Source organism: Polyodon spathula, chromosome 37, assembly GCF_017654505.1.
Source record: "Polyodon spathula isolate WHYD16114869_AA chromosome 37, ASM1765450v1, whole genome shotgun sequence".
In the NCBI taxonomy this organism is placed as follows: Eukaryota; Metazoa; Chordata; class Actinopteri; order Acipenseriformes; family Polyodontidae; genus Polyodon; species Polyodon spathula.
Genome location: NC_054570.1, coordinates 1,510,931 through 1,528,522, shown reverse-complemented (window position 1 = coordinate 1,528,522; position 17,592 = coordinate 1,510,931). Strand labels below are relative to the sequence as shown.

At 41.2% G+C, this 17,592-nt stretch overlaps 1 protein-coding gene and 1 pseudogene across 1 annotated transcript; both read left to right on the top strand.

Moving 5' to 3' along the window:
- Positions 1-17,592, top strand: part of LOC121304198 — a 387,591-nt pseudogene that overhangs the window by 118,672 nt on the left and 251,327 nt on the right.
- Positions 11,678-15,621, top strand: LOC121304245. The gene is made up of 6 exons (XM_041235270.1): positions 11,678-11,743; positions 12,484-12,813; positions 13,214-13,468; positions 13,909-14,022; positions 14,666-14,733; positions 15,409-15,621. Exons 1-6 carry the CDS (start codon positions 11,698-11,700, stop codon positions 15,532-15,534), a joined length of 939 nt encoding a protein of 312 aa, XP_041091204.1. The 5' UTR covers positions 11,678-11,697; the 3' UTR covers positions 15,535-15,621.

Genomic DNA, 17,592 nt, shown 5'->3' with positions numbered 1-17,592 from the left:
GGCTCACACCTCGTTACATGTCATTATGCATGGCTACAATGCACTTCACACACGTGACATAACCCGAAGTGTAACCCTAACTCTAAACCCAACTCACATGAAGTACATTGTAACTACGCCTATAGCAATGTAATGAAGGGTCAGCACGCATGCCTTGAATAAGCAGCGGCGATGTCTGGAAAGTGTTGCCCGCTTTCTTTTTGATCGATAAATCGTAGCTCAGCACCCTCGCAACCTGGTTTGTGCCAGTGATGGTGGTTGTGAGGGTTAGAATGTAGAATTAGTAGCATAATAGATATGCAGATAAATGCGACTACCGCTATTGCAACAAAGTTACATCTGTGTTAGAAATCAAACACTGTGTGAATCACTTTTCACTGCTGCGACAATTGGGTGTCGAGCGAGGTAGGAACCATTCCCATCATTAAGATAGTCATCTATCTATCTATCTATCTATCTATCTATCTCTCTCTCTCTCTCTCTCTCTCTCTCTCTCTCTCTCTCTCTCTCTCTCTCTATATATATAATATATATATATATATATATATATATATATATATATATATATATATATATATAAATAGATACACTTCGTTCTCTGCCTATATAGCGTCATCGACTCTATTTTGAAAATCTCTGAATTATACATCTAGGATATAGAGAGAAGACAAATTAATAGCACCTGTTTCATTAAACAGATACATTACAATGAAAATGGAAATTGCAACATACCGGTTAGTTAATTGCAGAAGCATTTATTGTTTGCTAATTTAAAATGATTTTAGAATTACACTGTATTACAATATAACATAGCAATCCGCGCGATTATTGGATTATAAGAATTCCCAGATAAAGGGAATGCGATTGCTTTGAGAACATGCTTCTCATGCTGTTTAAAAAAAAAAAAAAAAAAAAAACTTTATCAACAAACGCGTTTTTATGTACAAATGACCTACAATGTTGGAGTTTTTAGAAGAAATAGATAGATGTGTGCAATAGAGACGAGTAAAGGAAATTAAACTGATAAACAGACTCAATACAATGATGCCTGAAGGGTTCAATAAAAAGGAATGCCAGATCGTTATATCATTACTTGTGTAGCGGCCGACATCACAAACAATAACAAATTTAAATGTGTGCTAACCATGACATCAAAAGCTTATAGGCAGCTCCAGTGTGTGTGCGTGTGCGTGTGTGCGTGTGCGTGTGTGTGTGCGTGTGTGCGTGTGCACTTCACCCCGTGTCGATTAGTTGATAACCCAGTAATAGGAACTCGTTGTTTTCCGAACACTGTTTCTAGTTTTATACTTTATATTAACACAGCCATTAACGCAGCAATAAATAAATAATGTCTTTATAATCTGATGCGCTCTCGTTAATAAATAGCGCTTCTGTTAGCACGGCGGGAGGCGGACTTGTTAATCACTGTGCTGTATTCTGAAGTCATATATTTTGTATCTTGCTCTTAATTGTTCTGTACTTTTTCATATGTGTTTTTTTGTATAAAACTGTAAGTCGGCCTGGGTAAGGGGATCTACTAAGAAATAATAATAATAATAATAATAATAATAATAATAATAATAATAATAATAATATCTAACAGGACTCACCCAGACTTCCATCTTGTCGGTCAAGTTCACGCCCATTCAGTGGTTCTGAACACAGAAAAGGAGTTTCTTTTGATTTTTTGTTTGTTTGTTTGTTTTCTTTTGGGTTGTTTGTTTGTTTTGTTGCATGAACAGGTAAAGGTCCCTGCTGCCGTCTCCCTCAGATACTCACAACCAGAGTGGATTAAGACGTGACTGAGTATGAGAGTTATTAGAGAGAGAGGGAAGAGATGTCATTCATGAGAGAGAGAGAGAGAGAGAGAGAGAGAGAGAGAGAGAGGGGGGGGGGGGCAGTGATAGCTGCAGAGAGTTCATAGTCCACACTGAAAGGCTGGTCTAGTGCATTAACATGATTGCACTAGCGCCACCTAGCCCCCCAGACTGGAACCCAGGCCCCCAGAGGAAGGGGCAAGGCGGTCAGAGAGGATGGGAGTGAGGGACAGAGGGGAGAGAGAGAGATAGAGAGAGAGAGAAAGAGAGAGAGAGAGAGAAAGAGAGAGAGAGAGTCTAGCTTCCTGTTGCTGTTTGTTAGCACCTGAGCATTGAAGAATTGCAGGACTAGATACAGAAGCAGCAATTCTACTCATTTGAAATAATCTATTCAGATAAGGGGGTTACAGTTTTTTTGTTACACTTCTAGTGGTTAAACCCCCCCCCCAAAACCAAACCTTTAATCCACTCCACCAATGATCCAGTATCAAGCTATAGCCAAGGGTTTAATTTTGATTTTCTTATGTATTCTTAGTGGCAACATTATCACTGCACACTTTGAGAAGGGGGCTGGTTCATTATCTTCACTGTGCTTTGAGAAGGGGGCTGGTTGAATTCTCTTCTCTGTGCTTTGAGAAGGGGGCTGGTTCATTCTCTTCACTGTGCTTTGAGAAGGGGGCTGGTTCATTATCTTTACTGTGCTTTGAGAAGGGGGCTGGTTCATTATCTTCTCTGTGCTTTGAGAAGGGGGCTGGTTGCATTCTCTTCTCTGTGCTTTGAGAAGGGGGCTGGTTCATTCTCTTCACTGTGCTTTGAGAAGGGGGCTGGTTCATTATCTTCACTGTGCTTTGAGAAGGGGGCTGGTTCATTATCTTCACTGTGCTTTACTACACTGTGCTGTGCTTTTACCAGGGGGATATCAAAGCAGTATAATTTGTTCTCTAAGGGACAGGCTGCAAGGTGTCTCTTACTGTTTTCTGCAAAGTCCCTTTTCACACTTAGTCGCAGTTCTGGTTGTGAGACTTCAAGGACTCAAGTGAACACGTTGAATTCCCTGGCTGATCGCACAGCTCTCCTGCTCTGAGTCTCTCTCAGTGTTTGAGTGGGTAGTGTCAGCCTGGGTCTACTAGAACATTTACTGAAAACCTGCCTCTGTTCTGTGGGTTCTGAGAGCAACGTGTACCCAGAGGAAGATGCAGAGAAATCAGCTTCAAATGCAAATACCTGCTGGGGATCCCCCAACACCCATTCAGCAAGCTTTGTGCAGCTCTGGAACATCAGTTTGAAATTCCACATGTGCATGTCTGTGTGTTTCAGTGTGTGTGTGTGTCGGTGTCAGTGTGTGTGTGTGTGTCAGTGTCAGTGTGTGTGTGTGTCTGCGTGTGTGTCTGTGTCAGTGTGTGTGTGTGTGTGTGTGTGTGTGTGTGTGTCTGTGTCAGTGTGTGTGTGTCAGTGTCTGTGTCAGTGTGTGTGTGTCTGTCAATGTGTGTGTGTGTGTGTGTGTGTGTGTGTGTGTGTGTCTGTGTGTGTGTGTGTGTCTGTGTCTGTATGTGTCTGTGTCAGTGTCAGTGTGTGTGTCAGTGTGTGTGTGTGGTGTGTGTCAGTGTGTGTATCAGTGTGTGTGTGTGTGTGTCAGTGTGTCTGTGTGTGTGTGTTTTCACTTTACTTACAATGGATGCTTATAACCATATAATTACATTGTAATAAATGGGGAATTACAGATGCGTTTTATAGATGGAAACTGCTTATGGTAACACTTTACATAAATCACTGTGTGTTTACATAAAAGTTAATAAATGCATGTGTACTTGCATATAGTTACAATGTTATTATGCATAGCTACAATGCACTTCGTGTGCAAATCTATTTAAAATATCACAGCATGTTCACTGCAGTGCATTCCTCACTAGCACTCATCACAAAACACACCCGTCTATCCGTCCGTCTGTCTGGAGTGCTGAAGCTAGGCCTGGAGGTCCAGTGGTTAAAAAAAAGAGTTTGATATCAGGATGTTCTGACTTGCTGTGTGGGACCCTGAGCGAGTCACTTCACCTCCTTGTGCCCCGTCCTTCAGATGAGATGCAAAGCAGACTAGGTCCTATTGGAAGAGACTCTGCAGCAGCAGCAGCAGTTGTTGATGATGCAGAGTTCACCCCCCCTAGTCTCTGAGTCGCTTTGGTAAATGATTAATTAATAATACACAAGATGGAGGCCGGTCTGAATTTCCTCGCTGCTGACAGTTAAACATTGTGTATGGTTGGAATGCCCCGAGTCAGTTCTGACGTGTCCCTGAATTCAGACCTGATTCTGAAATTGACACTTGGTGTTTCTCACAAGCCTTAGCTCTCTGCCCCATCCCACTCTTGAACAAGGGGGCCGAGCATTTACAGTAAACAGAGCAAAACACTCTCGGTAAATGCATGCATGCTGACATAACATCACTCTGCACGGTTACAATGTTCTTCATGGGGAAATCTTTTTGCATGATATATGCAAGCACACAATTGAATCAGAAACGGGTTGGGGTTACATTAAACACATTGTAAACGTGTATAACATATTATAGATAGGATATATATATTATATATATATATATATATATATATATATATATATATATATATATATATATATATATATATATATATATATATATATATATATATATATATATATATTTATAGCATTGCAACATGGTTCGTGCAAAGTAGGTTAAGTGTTTATTAAGTGCAAATTAGCTGTTCACAACACTTGGGAGGCAAAATGAGCTGATCCCTGGAGCCAGCATTACACTTCAGCAATCAACACCAGGCAGAAGGATATCTACATCATCAGATGGAAAACAACGCAAATGGATGGAGATGGATCACATTAGTTTACTGCAAAGCTACGTCTTAGTTGGTGCTTATCTTGGCGAGAGCCGAGTTCAAATCATATATATATATATATATATATATATATATATATATATATATATATATATATATATATTATAGAGATATAGAGAGAGAGAGAGAGAGAGAGAGAGAGAGAGAGAGAGAGAGAGAGGGCAGTATATCTTTGTAGTGAAAATATATTGTGTTTTAGAGAAGAGAAGAGAGAGTGAGAGAGGAGAAGAGAGAGAGAGAGAGAGAGAGAGGGCATCAAAGAAAATCACGCTTAACCAAAAAAAAAGATATATGAATGATGGACATTGACGAAATATTTTTGGTTTCTTTTTAATCACTCGAACATTCATCCTTGACCATGATACGCTGGAGAGACTATGACTGAATCTTACGCACTCAATCACCTATATAGTGAGACAGTTCAATGGACATTGGATATGCAGTGGTCTCAGCTCTTGAATTGCAAGCAATAAAGCAATAAAGATAATCACAGAATATATATATATATATATATATATGCCACGTCTGTCAAGAGAGCAGCGCCTTCGTGCGATCGGCATGTTGGAGGCTGGACTGGGGCAGCGGACTGTGGCTCGCCGTCTTGGGTGCTCACATCCAGCGATTTCAAACCTGGAGAGACGGTATAACCAGACACACTCTGTCAATGACAGGACGCCAACCGGGAGACCAAGAGTCACAACACCTGCCCGAGATGGACAGATCACTCTGCAGCATCTCCGTGATGACAATTGTTAACCAGCACAATAGAAAGTCACGGCGCCTGCTCTGAGACAGAGCCTGTCAGAAATATTTGGGACCTGTCGGACATGAGAGTCTTTCATTAGCTAAGCTGCAGACTTGGCAGGTGTGCAAACAAATCTGTCTTCGCAATTTTGAGTTTCAGATTGAGTTCAGATCCGACAGACATCCGCCACCTGTTATCTCATCTAGCTATCTTATCTGAGATGAGATCTCAATGCTGATCGTTTTATTTGTTTTTTTTTTTTTTTTTTTTTGGGTTTTTTTTTTTTTTTTTTTTTTTTGTATGTGCCTTTTGCCCCAGTGCTGGTGTCAGCGAGCGATTCAACGCGGATGTTTTTTTCACACCTCTGCAGAAGCAGACTGGTGTGGTTACATTCTTTTAATCGTTTCTGTGAAACGCGCAGGGTTTGAAATAAGAAATAAGAACTATTTTCAGTCAAGGTGTGCCGCTCGGTTTGGAGATGACTAAACCGAACGCATGATAACGCCCACCAAACGCACGGAACCCTGGGTAGTGTTGGCTAGATGCCCAAACCCCTCACCTCCCCAACCTCGTCTCCCCCTCACCCCTTCTCTCTCTCTTTCTCTAGAACTCCCTCTCTCCGACTTATCCCACTCTTCCTACAGCGTAGTTCGTGTGCTTACACATCATTGTCTTGTCAGCATGCACGGTTACAATGGACTTCATGTGGACATATTTTTACATGATAGATGTACGTGCACAGATGTATCAGAAAATAATTTAAACATTAGAGGCATGTTGATTTAAAGTGCATTGTAACTCCGCACAAAGGAACACGGAATTAATCCACATGAATTAACAGGTAGGCTGCATTCAAAACGAATGGCTTCAGAACTCAAAGGAAGCGCTGTACAGCTATTCACGTGTGATTCCGGTGGTGATCTGCATGTGTTGACGTGTCGTCTCTTACCTGCCTCCTATGATGCTCACCTCTGTCCTCTTGCTGTTTGACAGCACGGTACTGACCACACTCTGCTGCTACTCCCGCACCGTCATTTTGCAGAGTGCCGTCTTTGTGCTAAAGCTTAACGACTGGAGGCGGAGGATTTGGTCTCCTGTGGAACTCTCTTCAGATCGACGTCACGAGGCGGGTTGAAAGATTGGATTCTTTGAAGACTAAACTGGAAACATATATTTTTATGTGCTTTTAGATACAGGCTGATTATAGATCGACGCTGATCAGTAGTCTAAAAAAGTATAACGAGAAGGTGGCTGGTTCATTATCTTCACTGTGCTTTGAGAAGAGGGCTGGTTCATTATCTTCACTGTGCTTTGAGAAGGGGGCTGGTTCATTATCTTCACTGTGCTTTGAGAAGGGGGCTGGTTCATTATCTTCACTGTGCTTTGAGAAGGGGGCTGGTTCATTATCTTCTCTGTGCTTTGAGAAGGGGGCTGGTTCATTATCTTCACTGTGCTTTGAGAAGGGGGCTGGTTCATTATCTTCACTGTGCTTTGAGAAGGGGGCTGGTTCATTATCTTCTCTGTGCTTTGAGAAGGGGGCTGGTTCATTATCTTCACTGTGCTTTGAGAAGGGGGCTGGTTCATTATCTTCACTGTGCTTTGAGAAGGGGGCTGGTTCATTATCTTCTCTGTGCTTTGAGAAGGGGGCTGGTTCATTATCTTCACTGTGCTTTGAGAAGGGGGCTGGTTCATTATCTTCACTGTGCTTTGAGAAGGGGGCTGGTTCATTATCTTCTCTGTGCTTTGAGAAGGGGGCTGGTTCATTATCTTCACTGTGCTTTGAGAAGGGGGCTGGTTCATTCTCTTCACTGTGCTTTGAGAAGGGGGCTGGTTCATTATCTTCACTGTGCTTTGAGAAGGGGGCTGGTTACTGTGCTTGAGAACACGTGGTTCACGTCTCTGCTGTGCTTTGCTTACACCGAAAATGGTCCTCCCGCTATCGCTTTTACGTCAGGTGAAGGATAGCAAAGCAGTCCACTTTCAGAAGGGGGCTGGCTCATTATCTTCTTTTTTTAGAAGGGGAGATATGAAATTTAACAGCCCCTCTCAGACTGCGATTGCGTGAGTTGGTAAGGGGGAGGTGTGTGTGTGCGGGTTGGGGTGGGTGGTGGTGGTGGGTGGGGGTGAAACTAACGAGGTGCAAAACAAAAAGTGTGCAAAGCAATGTCATTGCCTGACCACAAAAACAGCATGACTTTGACAATATAGTCAGGCTTTTTAAAAACAACAGCAAGTTGATATGAACTCAGATTGATTTAGCTGTTGATTATGTGGTCGTCTTTCTAAGCAGAAGTAACCACCGCAACACACTAAGACTTATAGAGCGCTTGTAGTGTAAGAGCGCTGAGTACATATTGAACACAAAACTCTCTCTCGCTCTCTCTCTCTCTCTCTCTCTCTCTCTCCTCCTCTCTCTCTCTCTATAAGATATAGATATATATATATATATATATATATATAGATAGATAGATAGATAGATAGATAGATCTGTCATTGATATCCTTTGTACACTCACCTGCATGAAAACGTCAGGGAGTCAGAATTTGAATTTCTGCTCAGTGATCAGGGATAGAGAAACAATATGCTGGCGTGTTGCGTGAAAATGTCAGGCGGCTTTGTGCTTCTTTTAATTAATTAGGCATCTTAAATAACTGAAAAGTCTCCTGCGTTTTATCGCGTGTGGCTGTGTTCCTTTTCTCTTGCTGCTTTTAAAAGACTTGCATGCGTGGCTTGTTACAGCTGTCTTATTAAAATAAATAATCATTAAATATGTCTATCTGGACAATCTCCCCAGATTTTCAGTTCCAGTGGTTTGGATTCCACACCCACCGCAAATCAAAACTACAGAAGAAACGTGGTGCTCTAATACAGGTGCTAAAGCACAGCTGTTTAGAGAATTTTATAGCAGTGCAGAATCACTGAATTGAATCAAACTATATCTATCCCTACACTAGTGGGTTTTTTTTATATACTTAGTAACACAGTTAATAATAATTAAACAGCAAACCTAATGTCAAGTCTTTTTTTTTTAATCTTCCAGCACAATCTAAAGCATACGGCTAAGTCAACTCTAGACTTCTCGGGGGGGGGGGGGGGGGGGGGGGGGGGGGGGATCTGATCTGAGTTCACCAGATCTCCTCAATCCATTAGAAATGCTTTGGACTGATCCAAAACAAAAAGTAGCACCCAAGCATTGTGCATTCAATCTGTCTGAGCTGCAGGAAACACACAAGACAGATTTATTAAAAAAATAAAGGCACACGCAATACTAGAGCCTTAACAACTACTTCAAATGCAATCGTTTTGTTTTATGATGAATGCCATTTGTTAAATGACTCGAAATTGTGTAGTGTGCTTTTTGTTCATTAAAATGTGGTCGAAGTTTACTAAACGCGTCTGTGGTCTGCCACCTTGAATTACACAAGGGTGAAAATACATTTGTCTGCGCTGCGACGCATGTGTGTGTGTGTGTGTGTGTGTGTGTGTGTGTGTGTTTGTGTGTGTGTGTGTGTGTGTGTGTGTATATGTATATATATATTAGGCTATATTATATATATGATATATTGGTGAAAGTGAAAGGAGAGTCGTTTTTCCTCTTTGGGCTCCTTTCTCCTTACTGGAAAGAGAATTGTGAGGTTACCCATTTGTTTTTCTCTCTTTCATTTCCCTATAAACTACTGCTCTTGCCGGGCCCGGACCCACGACCGAACGGGAAGGGGGGGGAAATTTAAAAGAAAAAAAGCAAGATGTCTGGTCTGACCCCCCCTGAATGTGATGGCATTGTGAGGTGTGCTCACCACAGCCCATGCAGAACCTCTCCCGTTGCACAAGGCAGAAGAACAGTGCATTCTAGACACCAACAACTGTACAATATTCTATATTCTTTCTTTAATAGTACACAGATTGTCTATGTATTTAAAAATTTCAATAAGACAGGAAATCACTGTTTTTTTGTTTATCTGGAATAATTTATTTCTATTTTCTGGTTCGACTTCCCCATTAGAATTAACAGCTGTATTTTTTATATATTATATAGTATATCATAGTAAGATGGCATATAGAACACGGGAAAGAGTGGTGGTTATATTTCAACAGTAAGATGGCACCGGGAAAGAGGGGAGTTATATTTGTTTTCAGTTAGTTTGTAACTGTAAAAAATAGTAACACTTTACAATAAGTGTCTCTAATTCCTGTTTTTACTTAGTAAATACATGCATGCTTACACATCGTGACAATGTTAGTATTCATAGTTAAAATGCACTTAATGTGGAAATATTTTTGCAGGGTTTATGTAAGTACACAACTGTATCAGAAAAGCGTTAGGGTTAGGATTAGGTTAGGGTTACATCATGCAAAAATATTTGACACAGAGAGCTACTGAATATTCAATACGATCTGACACACTGACACACAGAGAGATATTGAATATTCAATAAGATCTGACACACTTACACACAGAGACACATACTCAATCTGCAATCAGATCTGACACACTGACACACAGAGAGACATACTCAATCTGCAATCAGATCTGACACACTGACACACAGAGAGAGATACTGATCTCTAAAAAAATTGAACACACTGACACTCACAGGAGTTTTTGAAGCCAGTTGTTTATGAACTAGAAGAGTGCTCATTAAAATAAAGCATAAACAAAACATCACTGGCAATAGCCATTAATAAACACAGTGTATTCTGCACTGTGAGTTTAGGGTATTTCAAAAGAATTAGGAGTAAAGAATCTTGTGTGACCGTGGGTGGGTGGGTGTTATTAACAGGAAGCCTAGGTAAAGTGTGTTTCCAACACATCAATTTCATGAGATATTTTTTCTGTCTTATCAACCTCTGAGTTTCTTGTCATTGCCCTACAATTGCATAGTTTAGTGTCCATGACTCTTATCTCCAAAACTAAAAGTCTTTAGTATATGTCAAGGTGAAGCACCTCACTGCTGAAATCAGAGGTTGGAATAATACCGAGAGCGTCGTTTATGGTCAAACTAAATCAGAAATATGCTTGCACAACACTGGCGGTCATTTCTTTAAAAAAAAAAAAAAAACATAAAAAAAATAATAATTTCACCTTTGAAAAAAAAAAAAAAACAGGAATTGCTAACCCTGGAAAATAAAGCTCGAAACAGAAACTACAACAGAGATGGAGAACGCATTTCAGTTCATAGATACGTCTAGCTCAGGCTAGATCACCCAACGTGTCATTATAGAAGCAAGAGCCAGCAGCGCCATCTAGTGGTTCAAGTTTTGTTTTGCTGGCAATTCCCTAGCTGTGCACTAGATGGCGCTCCTGATCACTAATATAAAGACTGGATTACATAAGTCTATGGCTGATAACTACATAAGTCTATGGCATTACATAAGTCTATGGCTGATAACTAGAACCGAGCAGCTCCTGAACCCTCTTGAACCAAACACTGCTGGAGAATTTTGTGGGATACACTGACACCTTGTGGTGTAATGATGGAACTGCAGTATTAGTGACAGAAAGGGTTACAACGGGGGCAGTGATAGATTGTGTATTTTCTTTTTTTTGTATTTATCTTTTTGGGGTTGGACGTTTGTATGGGAACCCCTTGTTCCCATATATATTTCCATTATTTAATAGTAATGCAAATTAAATATTGTGCCCTAGTAACAAAACTTAAAAAAATAAGATATTTCAATAGTTATCATTAACTGTAGCAAATACCTTCACATGGCCATAGTTTACTTTAAGTTCTTTGCAGAGTGTAAAATATGATGACATCATCAAAGAAGACAACGTACATTTAGCGTGTCTTAACACCAGCACCATCTAGTGGTAGAACACCAAAAGTGCATCAAGTATTCAAGACATAGCAATTACACTGCAACTGTTCAAGCACTTGTGCAAATGCAGTGCAATTACATAACACTTTGGGAAAGGCAATCTATTTGAAATGTTGTTTCATTTCAGCTACACAAGAAGGTGTGTAATTACAGTTTAAGCTTTCTATGGCTGTATAATAGAATCAGAAATCATAATAATAAACTGTTTGAATAGATTTAACCCAACATCAGATACTGTGATCTACTTTATTTTTTAAATATATCTCACAGCTTTGTTTCTTTTTCACTCTCCTAGAAATGCAGAAGCAATTGGATTGGTCAGCCGTGGTGTTGGATGGGGAAGTGACAGACTCAGGTGAAGTGATATTCAGTGGAAGAGACGCCCCTCTGAAACAGTCCTGCGTGTCGATCGGCGAGGTCAGAGATGGGTTCGTTCGCCTCTTTCTGGGTTGCTCTGCTCCTGGTTGCGGGTGAGACACACGTTTGTTTTATATGAAACAGGCATGCGTGCGTGCGTGCGTGCGTGCGTGTGTGTGTGTTAGAACACCTCAAGATTTGTCTTTTATATCTTTTATATACTGACTTGCATGACAATTTCTGGGTGTGAGATCAGCCACTGTGTCTTTTTATTGGTGTGGGTCAGCACTGTCCAGTGCTTTACCAGTGAAACAAGAGGGGCCTTGATCCACAGCAGCTGACTCTTGCTTCTCTGTAGACATTGTGGACGATCAAGCCTGTGTTCATGCCTCTATGAATTGGATCTGAAGAGCAGCTCCTGCACTCACAGTCAGAGCTCCGTGACTCAGGGTTATCAATACATACAAAAGTGTATAAATATTCAAATACAATGCCATTACTAATATTACTGCAAGGGCATACATTTCTGCAAAACTAATAATAATAATAATAATAATACTAAATAAATATAATTATGTATATATATATGCTTATTACTAATAATACTAATAATAATACTACTACTAATAATAATAATATTTAAAAAATCTAAATTCAGCACTATTGGGTGTTAAATGATTATTATGGATGAGGACAAAACAAACAAACAAAAAAAGTTTGCATTTAATTGTAGAATTTTTCTACTCTCCGTTCAGGAATTTCATTTGAAGTGAAAGGCACTCGGATTTTATTCTGTTTCTTCTTTTTCATTTTTGAACTTTGGAATAAAAACCTGTTTTCATTTTGTTTCCAGGTGAGTCTGCGAGTGGCGGTGATGATGAAGAGAAGTTCACGGTAGCAGGCGGGACCTTCACACTGTGTCCCAATCAAAGAGCCAGCAGTCTGTCCCGCTGGCTGTCAGAGAGGAGTAATGTCAGCGTGTCTCTGTGGCTGCTGGGTTATACAGGGCTGGAGAGGAACGTCTGGTGTGAAAAGGATAGTGATGCTGAGTGTAGACGAGGTGTGTCCCACTCAATTAATCCCGAAGCTGTTTCTTCCCTGAAGGATGTAAAATATAACTGTCTGGTGTCGAACAACAGGAAAGGAGACTACAAGAAAGGGTTCACTCTGATTGCTCTGAGAGGTACGGTACAGTGCTGATAAGGAACAGTTTATCCATCCATTCAAACACTGAGTCATACATTCTGCGGCACAAACTAGAAGAAACTGAGTTTATCGCTTATAAGATTGATGAAGGCCTTGGACAAACCACCGTCTGTGTGAATTATATCAGCTCTATTGTCGCAGCTATTTTAAGCCTTTGCCACTGGGGCCAGGGTACCCTGCTGCATGTAGCTGTACAGCTTTTATTTTGTTTATAGTTAACAGAAACTCATTGCATTGTTGTTACCAATGTTGCCAGTAACAATTTGAAGTATTGTTTTGTTTCTATGAATGAATTGCATTGATTAATTGAGCTCTATGATTGCTGTATTGATGAGGTGCTAGCGGCTCCTGGTCTAACTCCTGTCTCTGCTCTGCAGGTGCAGCCTCTCACAGTAACCCCGTTCCTGAAGGCAGCTCCCTGACTCTTACCTGCTGGGGTCTCCCTGAGGTTCAGAGGTGGGAATGGACACATAACAATATAGTCATATCAGACACAAGTAAATACATTAACAACGCAAACATAAGCACGTTAACTATCAGAAGTGTGGAGAAGACGGATGGAGGAACATACAGATGTAAACTTGTGTTTCAGCGGGTATCTCTGAACTTCACTGTGATGATTGCAGGTCCAGGTATTACACTCCTTGCTTTCTGATTCCTCTGGGCATGGCTTTGACAGTGGTGCAGGGCAAGGCCAGGGGATCAGGGTAGAGCACAGGGGAGCAGGGTACAGCATAGGGTAGCAGGGTATAGCACAGGGGAGCAGGGTAGAGCCCAGGGGAGCAGGGAACAGCACAGGGGGGCTGGGTAGAGCACAGGGGAGCAGGGTACAGCACAGGGGGGCAGGGTACAGCACAGGGTAGCTGGGTACAGAGCAAGAGGAGCAGGGTAGAGCACAGGGGAGCAAGGTACAGTACAGGGGATTAGAGTACAGCACAGGGGAGAATGGTACAGTACAGCACTGATATAACAGTGCAGCAGCGAGCAGTGCAGTGTGTGCCTGTTTGATTCTGTCTCCAGAGGGGTCGTACTGGTCCAGTGTGTTCACCTCTCTCTGTGTCTATGTTTTCAGGTCCAGATAATGAAGCCGTGGTCAGAATCGTGGTCCCTGTTGTTTTGGTGATTCTGGTCATGCTGGGGATTGGAGCTTTCTGTGTGATCAAGAGGAAACGAAGCCAGGCACAGGGTAAGACAACCATCTACTGCTAATGCAAAATTACTGCCTAACTGCTTCTGCTGCTACACTAATTACAAGCTACTTATACAGTAAGCATATCAGTGCCTCACACTCACCCTACCCCTACCCCAACCCCAACTCCAACCCCAACCCTAACACCTAATCCCTAACCCTAACCCCAACCCCAACCCCACCCCAACCCCAACCCCAACCCCCACACTACACTTCCCCTACCCACCAAAAACAACCTTAAATCACCTGTTTTAAAGAGGGTTGGAAGTTACTTCACATTATCCTGTGATTGCAGCATGACCCGTTACAGTTTAGATAAACAACTGTCACAAAGGCTCCCATCGCAGCCTTGTGTTGCCATCGCAACTGTTGTTTTATTAAAATCCAGGATCTGACTCGACATCCCGTCTCTGTTTCTGAACTCCTCTATTACTGACACGTCCAATAATAAAAAATGAAAAAGTATATATAATGTTAAGGATACAAAATTAGAAACCAGCTCCTTCAGAGAGCTGCTGGCTGGAACTTGAATTATCTGCCCTCGGCCCGCGCTTCTAGCTTTGTAAAACTAACAGGGGATTGTAATGAAGGGCCTGGAGATTGCTTGTAGAAATTGCTGTCTTCTTGTCTTTGCCCACAGAATCTATTTTAAGCTCTGATTCTTTGTCTTTGCCCAAAGAGGTGAACGGGATCACAGCAAACCCAGTGGTGAGTCTTCTTTGACATTTTCGCACACAGATTCAAAGTAAAAAGTGAAGCTGGTCTTGGCTCTGCCTTGCTGCATGATTCAGTGCAGTAGATTCAGATTTAAGGCAGCATGAAATTCAGCTGGCTTTCAGTTCAGGAGCCGCGTTTTAGTTTTACCGAATGTTTCATTTTTGGTTTTCTCTACAAAAACACAATTTCTTTTACGTGATAATAATGGTCATGATAAATCTGCAAAGAGAGTTGTTTTGGCTGCAGCTGTGGTTAGAAGTTTTGTATCATCTAGAATTTTAGGATTAAGACATCATTTAAAAAAAAAATGACGTGAACTTAATTTAGATCTTTTATTAAACACCATGTGATCAAAGAAACTACAAAAAAAAAAAAAAAAAAAAAAAAGATATCGCAGAAATATACCGGAAGTCATAACACTAGTACAATTGATCATGTTAGATTTCTAAATATAAAATTTTCTGGCAGTTTTTTTTGTTAAGTTTATGAAAAACTATAAAGCAGCGGCGTGCAATTCAATATGTTAACGTGACTTTATTCCCAGCAGGTTTCATTCGACTTGATGAAGCTAAATGAGTTCATTCTATACAGAGGGGGTGCTGCAAGACTCTTGGCCAGCACCTCATGTCTGCTTTAATTCTTGTGACCTTGTTGTTTCTCTGTCAGGATGGTGATGGTAATGATCCAAAACTCAACTATGCCACAGTGAACCTCAACAACCTGCCTTCATCAGCCAGGCAGCCGGGCCCGGTCACAAAGGAGACTGTGTATTCTCAGGTCAAAGTTAACTAGCCCTCAGAAGCATAAGAGACTGTGTTTTATTACACTGGGCTGTGCTTTTGCTGTGGGAAACTTTTATAAGGGTCAGTTTACCATGGGTTGTTATTCCCTATGCTTTACCAGACCTCTCTGTGCTTTACAATGCTTTCCTATACTTTACCAGACCTCTCTGTGCTTTACAATGCTTCCTTATGCTTTACCAGACCTCTCTGTGCTTTACAATGCTTCCCTATGCTCTGTGTTTTGTAACCCTTTGCTATGTTTTTACTATTGGAAACGTTTTGAGAGCAACCTAATCAAGGCTATTAGCCATCATTTTGACACCAAGCTGGATATGTCTTCATATCACTTTGCATCTAACTTACTGTGGGGTGGAACAGAGATTTCACACCAAACGAAATTGCAGCTTCCTCATTATTTTCCTCAGAAGTTGTGAAAAAAAAACCACCCTGTTGATATTTCACAGCACAAGATACCACTACTACTGTGTTGCGTTTGTAGAGCACAGCGCTTTTACATCTGCTTCAGCTGCTGTGTGTAGAATTGTACAGTGTTATTGTATGTGTCTATTTTATCATGCATGCATGTTTTGTTGTTTATTCAATGTTTTGCAAAATCGTGTTGTGTGCTTGTGCATATATATATATATATATATATGGGAGATGGTGTAAATCAAAGACTGTACATTGGGTCTGATTCAGTGTGGTGTATCTTTCAGCCAGCCATGTTTGAGAGCTCTATTGAGAATACAACAGCTCTGCAAGACTCTTCAGACTGAACTGGGATATTGCACATAACCCATTAGCAATAATAATAATAATAATAATAATAATAATACATTGCTAGTGGTGTGGTTTGCATATACGGTTACAAGAGGAAGTAAATTGCTCAGAGAAACGTGATGTGTGTCGCAAGACTTTTCTGCGACTGTGTGTCATCATGAGAAGACTTCCTGTCAATACCTGTCATCTGGTCTGGTCTGGTTTTACTTGCCTGCAAAGGAAAGGACATTAAAAGCTTGTTCCCTTTATAAAACCAGCTGCAGTAAAAACACAGCGAAGTCAGATTTCCTCCTATTGCAGAGCCGTTACCTCAAGTCCCGGTTTTACTATGAGCTTGATCATCCCCGTGTGTCTAGGAAACAAGATCAGGTGTGTCTGATTAAGCGCAGATCGTAGTGAAGTGACCGGGCGGTGTAAACCTGAACCGCTATAGAATAATAATAATCTCTGAGAAGCGAACCTCGCTGTCTAACTCCAGTGGGAGTTTTTTCTTTGTCTTCAATCCAACGAACTTGTTATTATTATTATTATTATTATTATTATTATTATTATTATTATTATTATTATTATTATTATTATTTTATAACAAGCATTGATTATAAAGTCACTGTTATGATCCTTAAACACGAAGTAACCTCGTATAATTATGTTCTGCAGTAAAATGCACGATTGTATTTTTGGACGGAGCAGAGACTGTTGTAATAGTGGATAACACATAGTATTACTAAAAGAAGCCGTCAAACACTCGGCGACTGTGAATTAACATCTAGGTTGGCTTATTGACTTTAACAGCGTGTGTTAATGGAAAAACTACGCACGCACGCACACAACACAGTGATGTTTTTTTCCCTAAATCTGTCACACTTTGGACCTGTTGAAAAGCAGTTTGTAAAATAGCGCCACTCGACACAGCTCATTATGCAGATTTACCTATACCTCAAACAACCACTAGATCGAGACAAAGAAAAGAGTCATTCGCTGCTCGCGATCTCTCTCAATCCCCCCCCCCCCCCCCCTCCCCCCCCCCCATCTCTCCCTCCCTCCCTCTCTGATCATCATCTTTCCCCCTCCCCTCCTTTTTCCCCCCCCCCCCTTTTACTAAGTGTGCATATGAGAGACAGTGGTGAGAAGGCAGGATATTTCTGCAGTCTCCTCACAACCCCACAAGTGCACACCCACACACGTGTGTGTGTATGAGTTGTGCAAGACACCCCCCCCCCCACCACCTCCCCCCCAGATGGAGACAAAGAAGCATCATTCGGTCGTAGGCATGGACGGGCGATAAGTA

Coding starts and splice junctions, on each gene's coding strand:
- LOC121304245 (XM_041235270.1), top strand. CDS start 11,698: ATGGGTTCGTTCGCCTCTTTCTGGGTTGCTCTGCTCCTGGTTGCGG. Junction 11,744..12,483: donor TGCTCTGCTCCTGGTTGCGG/GTGAGACACACG, acceptor TTTTGTTTCCAG/GTGAGTCTGCGAGTGGCGGT. Junction 14,023..14,665: donor GAAACGAAGCCAGGCACAGG/GTAAGACAACCA, acceptor CTTTGCCCACAG/AATCTATTTTAAGCTCTGAT.